Source organism: Gobio gobio (assembly GCF_949357685.1).
Source record: "Gobio gobio genome assembly, chromosome: 3".
Taxonomy (NCBI): domain Eukaryota; kingdom Metazoa; phylum Chordata; class Actinopteri; order Cypriniformes; family Gobionidae; genus Gobio; species Gobio gobio.
The window spans coordinates 43,355,437-43,371,207 of NC_137099.1; the positions used below are offsets into that span (position 1 = coordinate 43,355,437).

The window sequence follows — 15,771 nt, forward strand, 5'->3', positions numbered from 1 at the left end:
TTTAAACTAATTATTATTTATTATTATATTTTCTAGCCTGATATTTATATAGTTCAAGCTTGAAAGCAATTTTCTTCCACTTCTTGAAATTGTGATATTTCCACATAATGTGAATTAGCTCATTATTGCATTGTTTAGTAATGACACTGTCCTGCCTCTTTCATCATACCTCACTCACACTGAGAATGTGCAGGATATACAAAAGCAGTGAAGTGGACGGAGGGAATCCGTCAGGGAGATTTATCCAGCACTGTAGCACAGGCGACATCAGAACGAGCATCTGAGACTGAACTTTTAATAGGGAATGCAACTATACATGTCACGTTAAATTCATATCAGCGTGTGATGTGCTCTATGCAAAAGTCAGCGGAGCTCTTTGTATTTTAGACATCATAGGCCTCGAATGACTATCACAAAGAATTAAAATAGCTTACTTAACTAAATTAATACACTGACTGAATTTCTCACCAAGTGTACCTGAAAACTGAAGAGAGAATGCTGGTCATTCTGTTAGCAGCAACAATAATTGTGTCGCAGGATCTCGCCGTGGCCGAGCCGAAGACGAAATGTACATCCAGGTGTGATGTGAGTAAATGTCCGAGCCCGAGCTGTGCGAGCGGGTATGTGCCCGACCACTGCAACTGCTGTCTAGTCTGCAGCCTGGGCGAGGGCGCGTCGTGCGGTCGGAAGGATGATGCTCCGTGTGGCGACGGGCTAGAATGTAAATTTCCAGCCGGCAAGCGACTTTCTAAAGGCGTTTGTCAGTGTAAGACAACTCACAGAGTGTGTGGCAGCGACGGAAAGACCTACGGTAATGTGTGCAAGATGAGGGCAGCCGCGCGTAAAGCGCAACACCGAGGGCTCTCCGTGATTACCCAAACGCACAAGGGTTCATGCGCACCATCAAACTCAGGTCAGTCACTGATTTATTTTTCCTCTTGATTTTTCTATTTCTGTTAAATACTATCAAAATGGGTGCCTTGTAGTGTATCTGGGCTACTAGTTGTCAATTATGTGCCTTTACCCATGACACTCAACTCATGCTATCTACCATAAGTTTATTTATATGAAAGGGTTAGTTTAAATGGCTGCTTGAATTTATTTAATAAATTGCATTTGACAGTATTTCCTGTCTTAAAGTTGCAATAGTTTACATGATGGCATACATTAGGGTTCTCCCTATCGTGGTGGTCGCCATGTTGAAATTATATGACCAGCTGAACAGAAGTTACCTTTTTTTACACTCACAGAAAAAAGGTACAAAAGCTATCACTGGAAGTACCCTTTCAAAAGCTACACCGTTGTACCTAAAGAGTGAATATTACCTCAAAGGTACACATTAGTACCTACAGTGACATACAGTGACAGCTTTTGTATCAATTTGTACCTCATTTCTGAATAGAAACACCCTTATTATTGGACCTTTTTGAATGTGGATACAACAAAGGGTGATAAATGCACGTGGAAATATTTTCATTATGGCGTTTGCCTGATGCTTCATCCATGTCAATAAGACTACTGTTGTATTGACTGGCGAAACAAACAAAAATGACTTAAGTGTTTGTGTGTGAAGCATATATATAGGCTAACAGTCAGTCAGCTGTAGGACGGGTGTTATATCTCCACTAATTTTGGCTTCCTGTGTGATGTCTGATTTTGTATGATTGAGACTTCTTGGAATGTCTACTAAGTATAAACACCAGTGTGATTTTGGATATTTAGTGAGATGTAGCGAACAGCTCTTAGTTCCTCTTACTATTCCAGTGTGGTCTTTAGTTTTTTCACTCAGAACCAGAGAACATTAAGACCATGCAGCTTTAACCCTCTTATACTGAAGTGTGAAACAAAACATGCGACAATGTTTATAGATTCTACCAAAGCTACCCAAAAACCATCTGTGTCCAGCCTACAGAATGTGAAGGAAGTATTAAATGTGACACACCTAGTCACAGATGAGCAGTGATCCAAATGAGTACAATGGATGTCTTGTATCTATTCTATTATGTGCTCTATGGGACATCTAGAACATTTGGTCACTGTGATCTTTTCAAGTAAGACACATTCCTGGATCAACACATTTAGTCCTAACCCTATCCTTACCCCTAAACTTAACCCTACCCATGATGATCCCTTAAATCAAAGAGAAACAATGAATTACACCAATGTAGAAGCACCTAACCCTGGTTATAAGCCTAAACTTGACATAAACTGTAAACTCTCAAATCTGATTGGTTGTTTGGGGTGCTTTTCCACGATCAACAAAGATGTTGATCCAGAAACATGTTGTACTTGGTGAAATCACATTCACCTAGAAGGGCTAGTTCTGAGCAGCACTTTGGAGGCTGCTGATAGTTAAGTGGGAGATTATGTTAGTGAAGCCTACATACAGTATGTTTGTCTTTTATAGATCTGGGACTATACAGTATATTCAGAGGAAATTCCTGTGTAAAAACACAGTACCTGTCAAAAGTTTGGAATAATTAATTTATAATCATTTATGTTTTTAAAAGAAGATTGCATTGGAATAGAAACAGTATTATTAAAATACAGTATAATGTTTATTATATTATTATTATTAATATAAAGTTTGAGTATACGTAAGATTTAGAAAAAGAAAGAAAAGAAATGAATACTTTTATTCAGCAAGGATGCATTAAATCAGGGGTTTTCAAACTGGGGTCCGGGGACCCCCAGGGGTCCTCCAGAAGGTTCTAAGGGGTCCCCAGAAAATTTCAGGGAATAAAAAGACTAAATGTTTATCTCCTTTCTTGCTGTATATTCTTCCAGAATTGTATATGCTTTGTATCTTTAATGAGCTCACTGTGGTTGTAAGGCAGTTTTCTTAACGCAGTACGTTAGCTACTTGCATACATTTATTGTGAAAGTTGCTTAAACAAATACTTTTTAATTGAAAATATTATTCTTCGGGTTTATACATCCAACATTAATAGCCAATTTAAGTTGGCAAACAATATGTTGTATTTATAATGTCACACTTACTATTTATCTGTTTAAATGTTTTTTCGTACATAAAAATAGATGGATTTTAGGAAGGGGTCATCATAGGAAAGTTCAGGAAAGTTCATCATATTTGGGGGTCCTTGGCATCATAAAGTTTGAAAACCCCTGCAATAAATTAATCAAAAGTGATGGTGAAGACATTTGTATTGTTACAAAAGATTTTTATTTCAATGAAATGCTGTTCTTTTTAACTTTCAACATTTTTTGTATCACATTTTCCTGAAACAAATTGATCGGTTTCCACTAAAATATTAAGCAGCAAAAACTTTTTTCAACATAGATAATAATAATAAGAACCATTATTAATAATTGGGAACCCATAATAACGGAATTAAGCATAAAATCAGCGAATTTAAAAATGATCCATCATGTGAAAATGAAGACTGTATAATGCTTTACCTTCACAGAAATAAATTAGATTGTACAATTTATTTAAATAGAACACATTTATTTAAATAGCATTTATATTTCACAATATTAATGTTTTTATTGTATTTTTGATCAAATAAATGCAAAGGACTTGGTGAGCATAAGAGACCTCTTTTAAAAACATACTTTTGATCGGTAGTGTATTAATTACTATGCATTTAAATTTTGGTTGCCACTTATTCTGCCAATAAAAGATAAATTATTTGAGAAGGATTTGCTTAAAATATGGATTTAGTATACATTTGCATGTGTATACCTATGATATTTACCAAAAACTAATATATTAATATTCTTCCTGCTAGTATAGGTCCTGCACATCTGAACAGCCCAAGGTATAAGTTTAACTTCATTGCTGATGTTGTGGAGAAGATTGCTCCTGCTGTGGTACACGTCGAGCTCTTCCTCAAGTAAGTACAATTCTGGTCTTCTATCGCTGTTTAAGATGTTGTTTTTTACTGGTGATAGTTATATTTATTTGTCATTTTTGCACCTGATAAAAGAAAGGGAAAAAGGAGCTTTTATATAATTGAATACTTTAGTAATCTACTCATTTCACCTCACTGATAGTCAACAGTTGCTTTGGTATGAAATCTTCTTTCGATTTTCTGTTGAAATCATAGTCACGTAGTGTAGGCCAGTGCAAGGATGCTATTACTCTTAGTTTACATCAAACTATTATGTATTCAGCAAGTTTTTGTTTTCAAGCAATATAAAATATGATTGTAATATTTTCACCCTTATTCATGCAATGACCACTGTTTTCAATGTTTGTGTCCAGCCATCCACTCTTTGGCCGTCATGTACCTTTGTCAAGCGGTTCTGGATTCATAATGACACAGACAGGTCTGATTGTGACCAATGCTCATGTGGTAGCTAGTAGTGCAACAGTAACGGGCCGCCAGCATCTACAAGTGCAGCTACACGATGGCCACACCTATGAAGCCTCCATCAGAGACATCGACAGGAAGTCTGACATCGCCACTATCAAAATTAATCCAAAGGTGAGAATTGCAGCTTGAGAGACGATTGCTGCTCTTTATTTATTGCCTTTTCCCCCTATCACATATTTTAGTAGGTTAATAATCATAAATTAGGTATCATTCGAAAGCTTAAAAACTAAAAATTCATCCCGGGAAAATCGTATATATATTGTGTTACAGGGAAATGGTAGGCTATACTTTGAAATCCCCATGAAATCAAAATTAAGTTTTTTTGGCTTTTAATATGAATATGTTAGTCTTACTATTATCTATAAGCTAGTGTGCTCCAAAACAATGACAAAACTCGCATTTAGAAGATATTTAAGCATATCTCTCAAGTTTCTCACTTCTGCCAATATGGAAATGTCTGAGACTTCCATAAGGTTCCACATTTGGCAACTATTTTGTGATAGAAGTGATATTGTGACAGAAATGTATTAATTTGTTAACATGAAAAGGCATCAAAAAATTAAATGGAATGTGGGTGACAGCTGTTAGTTATTTTTGGTATAGCGCCTAAACACAATTTTTGTGATATCAACTTCAAATTTGGAACACAACTTGGCTATACATATGGCTTTGATTTTATAGTAAAATATTTTGTAAAAATATATATTTTGTATAAATAAAAGAATGTTTAGTGGTACAGTACATTTGTTTGACAGTAAACCTAAACTTCTGTAAATTTTTTACACTTTAATTTTTTTGATGTGCTTCAGCAACAATCTGCTGAGTGTCTTTAAAGTTAGTTCTCTATTCCATAGATAGCATTCATGAATTACAACATACGTTTGAGTTGTGCATTTTCAAGTCATGCTCAAAAACGGGGGTGACAGTTCAGAATAATAGGACCGTTCGTGTTTTCCCTTATTTTTCATATTTTATAGTGTTTCCCTGGTCTCCTTTATTTCCTTTTGTAAATGTGGAAGAAGGCCTTGAGGCTGCAAAAGTTTAATCCTCAACCTTTCTTGCTGTCACTACATTTGTCTTAATGGTGAAGTTTCCCGACACTAAGCCTATTAGCCAGTAGTCCAGAGTTTCATAGCATTGCAAAGTATAAAAACTCAGCACAAATCATCCAAAAATGGCAACACCTTTGACTCGTAAATCCCATGTTTATGACTCCAGAGACAGATGGTTTATATCACGCAAGCCTCATCTAGACACACTTGGACATGCTGACCTACATTTGTATGTGAGAATTTAGGTGTTGTGTTGTAAGAGGTGTTTTGTTTCCTGATGCATATGGATCTGATTATGGAGATGCGTAAACTGTCTAGGGCAATATTTCTGTAGCCCATTTTTGATTGACTATCAAAGAGAAACTATTCAGAGTAGAGACTGCTTTGGGAACAAAAATTGAAGAATGTTCCCATGTCAGAGTCTGGAATGCTTGCTGATATTTTCTTTCTGTTTATAGTAGTTGATGTCATTTCCCCATCTCTTACTCTGCAGCCTCAAACTTTTTCCACACTGCACCCGAATCTGATTTGTTTTTCAAATTTGATCTTTGAAAGTAATGAAATCGGACCAGTTTGTTCAGGTAGTGTTATCAATTAAGCAATATTACATGAGCATGAGTGCTGTTGTTCATATCACCATCCCAGCTGGTGTTCTGACAAAAGAAGCTGCCAGATGTGGTAGCACAGCGTGAAGTGTGTAAAAAAATGTAAGTTGCACATCTTGACAGGGAAATAACTGACATTATTTGAACTACATTTCAACACGACTGAACGTCAGTCACATGCTGGCTGGGATAGCTGTGATTCAGCCATAGGCACGAGGCTGGACCTAATCACAGCCGTGCTGCTTTTCAGACCAAGAGGACGATTGCGAAGTGTGATATACAACAATGCAATACAAATAAGTTAATATTGAGTAATGTAGTGGTGTTTCATTCCTGAGGTAATCCGTGTTTTTGACCAAACAGAAAACATTTGGACTGAATCACATTTCAGTTGATTTAATTAGCATGAATGGTTCTGTTTATCTCTAGAAAAAATTACCAGTGTTATCACTGGGTCAGTCTGCTGACCTAAGGCCTGGTGAGTTTGTGGTTGCCATTGGCAGCCCATTTGCTCTTCAGAACACAGTCACAACAGGCATCGTCAGCACAACACAGAGAGATGGGAAAGAGCTCGGCATCCGTGACTCTGACATGGACTACATCCAGACCGATGCTATCATCAATGTAAGACGAAATAAGCGTTTTGAGGCTACAACAATTGTTTGATAGATGTTTTGCCTGAAATTGATGGTCTATTTCTCTCTCTTTTATCATCAATGGGAAGTATGGAAACTCAGGAGGTCCACTTATCAATCTGGTGAGTTTGAATGGAGTTTTACGTCTAGATTAAAGGGATAGTTCACCCAAAAATGAAACTTACCCCATGATTTACTTACCCTCAATCCATCCTAGGTGTATATGATTTTCTTCTTTCAGACGAATACAGTTGGAGATATATTAAATAATGTCCTAATATATTAAATAATGCCTTCTGAAGCATCAAAGTTTACGCTATACTCCTTTAAATCGCATCAGTGGTTACTCTTTTGGCGTAAATTGACTTGCAGAGGCCGTGTACCGGAAGCTAGTTATTTTAGTTTTTAAAGTTTTAAATATGAATATTTTTCTCACACAAACACATTGCTTTGCTTCAGAAGGCCTTCATTAACCCCCCCCGGAGCCGTGTGGATGTATTTTATGATGGATGGATGCACTTTTTTGGGCTTCAGTTCAAAATCTAATCCTCTATTCACTGCCATTATAAAGCTTGGACATTATTTAATATATCTCTGATTATGTTCGTCTGAAAGAAGAAAGTCATATACTAGGATGGCTTGAGGGTCAGTAAATCATGGGGTAATATTTATTTTTGGATGAACTATCCCTTTAAGAGGACACTGGGTTAGATACATTTAATATTGCTAGCTTTTTACATAATATTTCTGTCATGTTAGGACGGTGAGGTGATCGGAATAAACACACTGAAAGTTACTGCAGGAATCTCTTTTGCCATTCCATCAGACCGAATCAATAAGTTCCTTGATGAATCCAATGATAAACTGCAAAAAGGTAAGCATCATGCACAGAGGTAATGCAATTAGTTTGGTAATTCCAAAAATAACTCATCAACACAAATTTTAGAAACTTTAATTGCAAATAGATCATTTCATTTTCATTCAACTTTCATTCAAGAAATTAGGTGTTTGTGAGTCCAACCTATCAAGTTATGTTCTGCCAACTGTAACAAAATGGCTACAAAACACAAACACTGCATGAAAGAGCCTGTTCATTACATTATTGGTGTCATTTACTTTGATTTCAGTCAAACAAAGGGTAGTCAGGACAAACTTCACGCAGCCTCAAGCTGTGAAGACTGCCTCAGGTGAGGTAATCGCTAGCAAATTTCACTTTGCTAGCTAGCTGCTAGTGACATCAAACACCTAATGACATCAAACATGCAAGCTATAACAAAATCAATAGAAATTTAACTGGTCCATCATACCATTAAATTAGTTTGCAAGAGGAGCTAATGTAGATGTATACAGTATTGTAGATTTTTAGGCCGGAATGCTGAATTAGGTTGTTAAAGGGTTACTTCAGCAATTTAGCATTAAGCTTTGTATCAGTAGAAACCCGGTAGTATATTCGAATTATGGTACTTTCCCCCCTCATGTCCCCCTGAGACGAGAGAATTATGCATTTTATTTCGGGAAAAAATATCATCATTTTGCGTCATCAGAGGATTTTTTGGCCAGAGGCTAAAGACTACAGCCATTAGAAGGAGCTGTTCCACATGTTTTCAACCCGCCCATAGGGGTGGGATCTCACTCACAGAATGTAAATGCGCACGGCCGCTCGGATCGGGCATTAATAACGGAGCAATGCGGAGCAAAGTGAGCGTTTCAACTTTTCAATGAATTCTTATGAAAGTTAAGCTTCCATATGCAATCTGAAACTGGTCTGGACACGCGCCGTGAATGACTGCAGCGCTTACTAGTGATGCGCGGGTCGGCTTTTTTTCCAACCCACGGGTCCCGCTTTTATGAAATGATTTGGCCCGCCCTAGCCCGCACCGCACCATTGTATCTATTTTTACAACCCGCCCCGCCCACGCAACCATTAACCCTCTGGGGTTCTTCATTTATGGGTCACACTCAGGACCTTCGGGTCAAAAAGACCCGGAGGGCGGGATTAAGATAAAAAAGATTTGAGTAAAATCAATGAAATATATTTTTGTTCAATAATATTTTTTCTTTTCTTTTTTGGTGTTTGGATATTTTATGATTTATAATTAATATTTATGCAATAATTATGACCCATTTTTTCCCATTGAATATAATAAAACATTTATATAAATATATATATAATTATTTTTTTTTTAATTAAAGCTGTATTTCATTTTAGAGTCAAGCCTAGGCCTCATGAAAGCAATTTTTTAAATGAGATCGGTGCCATCCATTGGACACATTGAGCATTTTTATTACGCAATAGCACATTTGTACCACTATAGTGGATCTTGCGTTTTATAATTTTTTTAAATAAATCGTAGCTTCATCGGAATGGTCCAAAACTTGGTGACTTTATTGGTACTTCGTATATGAACACCCAAAAAAATTGGGGACAGGATTTAAAAAGTCTAAGTGGTCGTAAAAAAAAAATAGTCACACTCAGGACCTTCGGGTCAAAAATGACCACCAAAGGAAATGAATGGGAAATTCGTTTTTTTGTGCATACAATCTACAAATCAGCCAGGATGCACAAAAAAAGGACTCAACAGTGAAGGGGTGAATCTCTAAAACATCAAGAGTGCAAAACAGACAAAAAAAACTCACACACACACACACACACACACACACACTTATACACACAAAAACACACGCACACACAAAATGAACGCGTGCCATTCCAAAAGCTAATTGTGGTTTTGTGTGTGTGTGTGTGTGAGTTTTTTTGTCTGTTTTGCACTCTTGATGTTTTAGAGATTCACCCCTTCACTGTTGAGTCCTTTTTGTCTGCATCCTGGCTGATTTGTAGATTGTATGCACAAAAAAAACTCTGTATTTTCATATTTTTGCCAATTTCCCATTCATTTCCTATGGGGGTCATTTTTGACCCGAAGGTCCTGAGTGTGACTATTTTTTTTACGACCACTTAGAAACCTTTCAAATCCTGTCCCCAATTTTGTTGGGTGTTCATATACCAAGTACCAATAAAGTCACCAAGTTTCGGACCATTCCGATGAAGTTACGATTTTTAACATTTAAAAAAAAAAAATTTGGTCAGAAATGACCGAAGAACTCCAGAGGGTTAAATAGACATACTAGGCATTGTAATGTAAAAGAAAACAGCCTTTATTTCAGCCTGAAAGGGCTTGGAAACATCGCCCTGTAAAACATCATACGATTATTATGAATATGAACCATAAATCAGGTCATATTAATAACAAGATAATGATAAACATTTTCAACATTTCATTTTCATCAAAACAGCGTTTGTATTCATCTAATAGGTCAAACTATTTTACAGCCTGCGCTACATAACCACTGAACGGAAATGTTCATCTAGCCTTTTTTTACGTTCGCTGTGCAAAAAAAGAATGGCATCCACTGTACTGTGGTTTAATCTATTTCGGCTAGACTCTAGCACCTGGCCAGCAGAGCTGAAGGTGCGCTCGTTTGATGCGCTTGAGGCCGGGATTCTCCCGCACCTCGTCTTCCATCTTAACTTTTATCTCTCCGTTTTTGTTGTCGTGGCTGCTGCTGGTGGCGGGAGCTGCTTGGCGCGCTGCTTTCGTGATGTGTCACATGACGCCAAAGGTTTGGGGACATCACGCAAACGTTGCTACAGGCTTCGTATTGTAACCTTATCAAAGATTCAAGAACCTAATAAAATATGAAAATAGATATTCTCAAATATTTCAAATAGGCTATAGGGAATTGCACGCAGCATAGCCTGCATGGATTCAATTTTTTCTTTTAGTTTTTAATGACCCGCCCCAACCCGCCCCGCAAATAAAGTGACAATTTCTTTCCCTGCCCCAACTCGACGAGGGTTACCCGCGGGGTCCGCGGGTTATGAAACGACTCGCGCATCACTAGCGCTTACCTATGCTTAGCTCTTTGCTCTCGAGATGAATGAAATCTGACTCCTGCTGCGTCTGTGCCGCAACTTTCGTTCGGCTCACTCACACGTTATTTTTTATTTATTTTTTATTTAAAAGACACAATTTAATTGTAGTGTTTATTCTCTAACTGAACTAAATTATTGTATTACTATGAAAAACTAAATGACGGTGGGGGTGGTGTAATGGTGGGCAAGTGATAACCAGTAGCCGTGGCTTTGGGAGTGGCTTCGTTGGGCAGCGAAGCAAGTGCATTCTGGGAGTTGTTGTCTTTCATCCACATGAGACAAAAATACATTTTCTGTCTTTTCTCAGTCTAGAAGGCACCAAATTCAAAAATAATTTCACATTTCTACTACATAAATGACCCAGTTTAAATACACATTCATCTTCCAAGCGCTGAAGTACCCCTTTAAACTGATTATCAAACATTCTGGAAAACTACTATGCATGAATTTGCCCAAGTAACCTGCTACTAGCTAACTGCAAGTCAATATAACTATTTGCTTCGGTGTTTGATAAAAATTGCTAACAAATGAAAAGACAAGCGCTATTTTGTTCAGTTTCACATTGCAATGCAAATATTTGTACTAAACTCATGTTTGTGTACTACAGTGATATGATGGTGCTTTCAAGTCCTCCTGGGAAGTTTGTATTTATGAGTTGGGAAGTCATAATTACGTCGGAAGGTGCGTTCACATAATGATGGCAGTGAACCAATTCAACAAAAAATCTATCATGAATTTCCCAATCGCATTTACTTTGATTTTAACTCCTAAACACAATCTTTCCGGCAGGACTAGAATACACTATTAAATTGTACAAATATCTAAAACTAATAATTTCTCTTTCAGATATAAAAGGCCCCAAGAAAAGGTTTATTGGAATCAAAATGGTCACTTTAACGGAGAAGTATGTTATATCAACAACAAAACAGCTTTTTTTAAATAGGATTTTTCACATGTATTAGTGTCAGGTACAATCAGTAAGCTTTCTGAAAGGAGAAATCTCTGTCTGCATCCATTTACCCTCAGATCTCTTGTATTTCTCTTCTTTTCCTCAGAATTGTCCAGGAGTTAAAATGGCACCATCCAGACTTTCCAGATATTGGCAGTGGAATTCTTGTCCATGAAGTTGTCCCGGATTCCCCAGCTCAGAAGTAATGTCTAAAGGCCAATTCACACTGCACCAACAGACTCCGAGAGACGGCAACAGACACTTCGTCGGGTTTTATTGGATCAGTGTGTTACCCCTGTTGGAGCTTGTTTTCACTTATTGAACACGCTGAATCGTATTTAGAATGCCCGACAAGATGATCTGGTGACTCGCCGTTGGTCTACGTCTATCAGTGCAGTGTGAATTGGCCTTAAGCCAAACATTAACTATTTATTTTCACCCCAGATTCTTCTTTTTAAAATGATTTTGAGCATGTGATATTTTTTACATGCTGTTACATACGTTGTTGCTACATCAACCAACTGCATTTTTATTTATCACAAACTAATCACATGACATTCTCCTTTCATTGGTTCCTCTTCACAGGGGTGGGCTTGAAACAGGTGATATTATAGTGAAGCTAAACGGCCATCCATTGTTCAACACTGGAGAATTACAGGAGGCGATTCAGGGAGACATGCCCCTCCTTCTGGAAGTTCGGCGTGGTAATGATGATCTACTATTTAACATCGAACCTCATATCCTTATGCAGTGACAGTGGCAGAGATGTGGAACCAAATGGAGATTGGTAGAGACTGAAGTGTGCTTGAGTTTCTACAGCTGGATGAAAATGTGAAGGAATTAAAGCACAATTAATATTGCATCTGAGCTTCAAAGGACAAATGCAGTTGCCTAGAATGCCCACTGGATCTTCAGACCATTTTCATCATTTTTAATATATGAATTAATTGTAATTAATGCCATTCTAACTCCAAAGCAATACAGTGCCTTTCTGTCTGGACTGACTTGGTATTCACAATAAAGATCAATTATCATTTAGAAATAAAAAAAAAGAGTAATTTTACCAATTAGATTTACGCTACTGAATGCTTATGGCACATTAAGTGTATCATTTTCATTTGATTTGATTTAATTACTTACAGGAAATGCACCAGTCACAGTATTCTTTGCACACAGCTTTTGTAAAGGCAAATGCTGATTGTTTATTAGTTTATTAAATGCAAATTATTTGCACAATAAATGTATTTTGATGAATGACTATTAATTACTCTTGAATAGCTATCTATTGTCTAGCACTGTTTTAACATTTACAATGAACATTTTTGAATGTCATTATGGCCTGGTACCCCCCCCCCCCCCCCCCATGTCAATGTTATTAATGAGAAATAAATAAAAAGAGCTAAATGTATTGTTTTTATATTTACTTATTATATGTTTACTGTATTGTTTGTGTTGGCGTGTTGAAGAATCTGGTGGGGATTGCCTCTTTATTAGATCGTTGATTAGATTGTTACACCAATAGTTGATGACAAGTGAAAGTCTGAGTGACTCATTTGAATCATTCACTCAACCGATTCCTTCAAAACTGCTGATTCATTCAAGCACGATACAAAATTCTTTATGGCTTATTTACTCAACATTTCCAGCATGTGCAGCATTCAGAGCAAGTGTTCTGCATATCATGGTTAGCAGACTGAAAAGGAAAAAATAAGTGCAGTTTCATATCTTTGCTTGTTGAAATAGAAATAGTAATATGGGGAAAGAAATACTTTTATCTTGGCTGGGTTGAAGATGAGAGGACACTCTACTTCCTAGAACTGTTTTCTCTCTGGTCAGTGGTCATCATCCTAAATCATCACAGACAGATGTTATGAAATAGCATGCTGCTATCCAGAACTCCCCGTTTCTAATAAATCACAGTTTATAGTTTCTCAAAATAAAATTTAAAGAATGTTGCTGGATAAGATGTTCTCAATCTACTTTCCTTTTACGGTGATCTCAGACAGTCAAGAGCAGTTTTGCACTGTTATTTCATCAAGGCACAATCCAAAAAAACTAGCAAAGCCGCAGTGACTCCATCACTGTCCTGAAGACAGGTAGGTGTGATTGGCACAGTGGTGGAATGTGACAAGTCTGTGTAAACAAACACATCTCATCTACACAAAAAGTGCAAACAAAATATAACGCATTTGATTTAGTTTCTCCAGACATATCAGTTGGTGCAAAACAAACTGAATGAATAATATTAGGTGCATAGAGTTACACATTGTTGCTGTCTAATATAGGAATCAGATTTTTTTTATGAATATGTTGTTACCCTCAAAAGTGGGCGAATGTCAAACACTGTTTTAAAAATAAATAATTAAAAAAAAAATAATAATATTATCTGACTGGAAGGATGCCTAATATCTGATGCATCCTGTCTTGACTAGATAGCAAGTTCAAGTCCACACCACAGGCAACCTTTTTCTGGAAGTAGGCTAGCGTTTGAACACGTGTCCACATTCTGACTCACATGCCAGTTCCTCTCTACTCTGTTTTGAGGCCGTTTAGAAGCAAAGTGTTTGTGTATCTTGGTCAATATGTTATTTACTAGAAAGAAAATAGAGACAAATATTATTACACTTTACAGAGTCCTTTATGGTTATGTTTATAGAGTTATTTGGACACATAGCACATGTCACAGCAATAAAATTATTGCTAAGATGATGTTGCAAATGGCATATGGACAAGACATGACTAAAAGTGTCTGAATTTCAGGCTGCACATTTACAAATATTCTACCATTGCTAATGTAGGCCTGGTTGGCAAGTCCTGCACCATATAATTTACTATTACACTTTTTAAAGGTAGGCCTACATGTAACTTTTTTTTTGTGTTCAAAATTAACTAAATTTAATTTACTAATAAGTAGTCAATACATCATCGATACTTTTTCCTAAAATGTTTTGTCTTTCTGCCTACATGTAACTTTTTTTTGTTCAAAATTAACTAAATTTACTAATAAGTAATCAATACATCATCGATCCTTTTTTCTAAAATGTTTTGTCTTAACCTAATTCACTATGGTAAGCCTATAAGTTTTTATATTTTAGACCTGTCTGATGGTTTTCATGAGGAATTGCACTTGCCCGTTCCTGTCTCTTCATATATTTGTGTATGGTGCTGCTGTGGCAGTGGGTTACAGTTGTCACAACGAGCGAGAAGGTTGACATGGAGCAATTAAATCGATCTCCAACCTCCGAAGAATCACCAAAAAACAAAACAAAACAACAACAACAACAACAACAACAACAACAACAACAACAACAACAACAACAACAACAACAACAACAACAACAAACAAAAACTCAGAACAGAGGAGATCTCCTGGAAAAAGAGAACAGCTCACAATAAAACGATAATCAACATGGGCTTGGTTTTTCAGAGATGGAGAGACCGGAGGGATTTGAAATGGTGTAAAAGCGACGCGGAGATGGCGTTTTTATTTTTCAACTGGTGAGTAAGGTATGTTATTGAACAGATAAACTATCATAAGTAGCTCTAGTTCATTGTAAAGCTTTATATTGTGAAGGGTCATTTCATGATGGTTGTTGTAAGGCTGTGTTGGAAGTTATTTTCACGGAAGTATAGGCCTACCGTGCAGTTGCGGCTGGTGTTAAAAAATGTTGAGGGGTGCAAACAAACGGAATCACAGTTATACAGGACTAAATGCAATTTTTAAATAATAAGTGATATAATAATGTATCATTACTGCTTAGCTAAAAAAAATGGAAGTTAAAAATTCTACTGTTAAAGCAGGTACCAATCAGTGAATTTGAGTTTAGTGTGGTGTATCAGTAGGCCTAGTAAAGTAATCATTAATAAATTACAATCATTCAAAAATATAATATCAATTCGAAAATCAACAACGTTATTCAGAGATGAAGGCCACTTTGATAATACCAATATTGTCCACTAGAGGGAGCCACATTAAAGCAAATTCTTTAAGATCCCTTAAGCTTATGAAAATGGTTAAATAAATTGTCTTGTAGTAAAAAAAGATGCACTTATATATATATATATATATATATATATATATATATATATATATATATATATATATATATATATATATATATATATATATAATATATATATATATATATATATATATATATATATATATATATATATATATAAATATATATATATATATATATATATATATATATATATATATATATATATATATATATATATATATATATATATAT

At 36.2% G+C, this 15,771-nt stretch overlaps 1 protein-coding gene across 2 annotated transcripts; it reads left to right on the top strand.

The window, feature by feature from the left end:
• The first annotated feature begins 165 nt into the window (after positions 1 to 165).
• On the top strand, positions 166 to 12,922 carry htra3a (HtrA serine peptidase 3a). 2 transcript variants are annotated; one of them, XM_079811566.1, is made up of 10 exons: positions 166 to 913; positions 3,758 to 3,857; positions 4,229 to 4,451; positions 6,427 to 6,621; positions 6,722 to 6,754; positions 7,392 to 7,506; positions 7,760 to 7,819; positions 11,413 to 11,470; positions 11,622 to 11,717; positions 12,101 to 12,922. In XM_079811566.1, exons 1-10 carry the CDS (start codon positions 496 to 498, stop codon positions 12,267 to 12,269), a joined length of 1,467 nt encoding a protein of 488 aa, XP_079667692.1. In that variant the 5' UTR covers positions 166 to 495; the 3' UTR covers positions 12,270 to 12,922. The 2 variants fall into 2 exon arrangements, with proteins under 2 accessions (XP_079667692.1, XP_079667693.1); XM_079811567.1 differs by lacking the exon at positions 7,760 to 7,819 and having other exon boundaries at positions 177 to 913.
• The last annotated feature ends 2,849 nt before the right edge of the window (positions 12,923 to 15,771 follow it).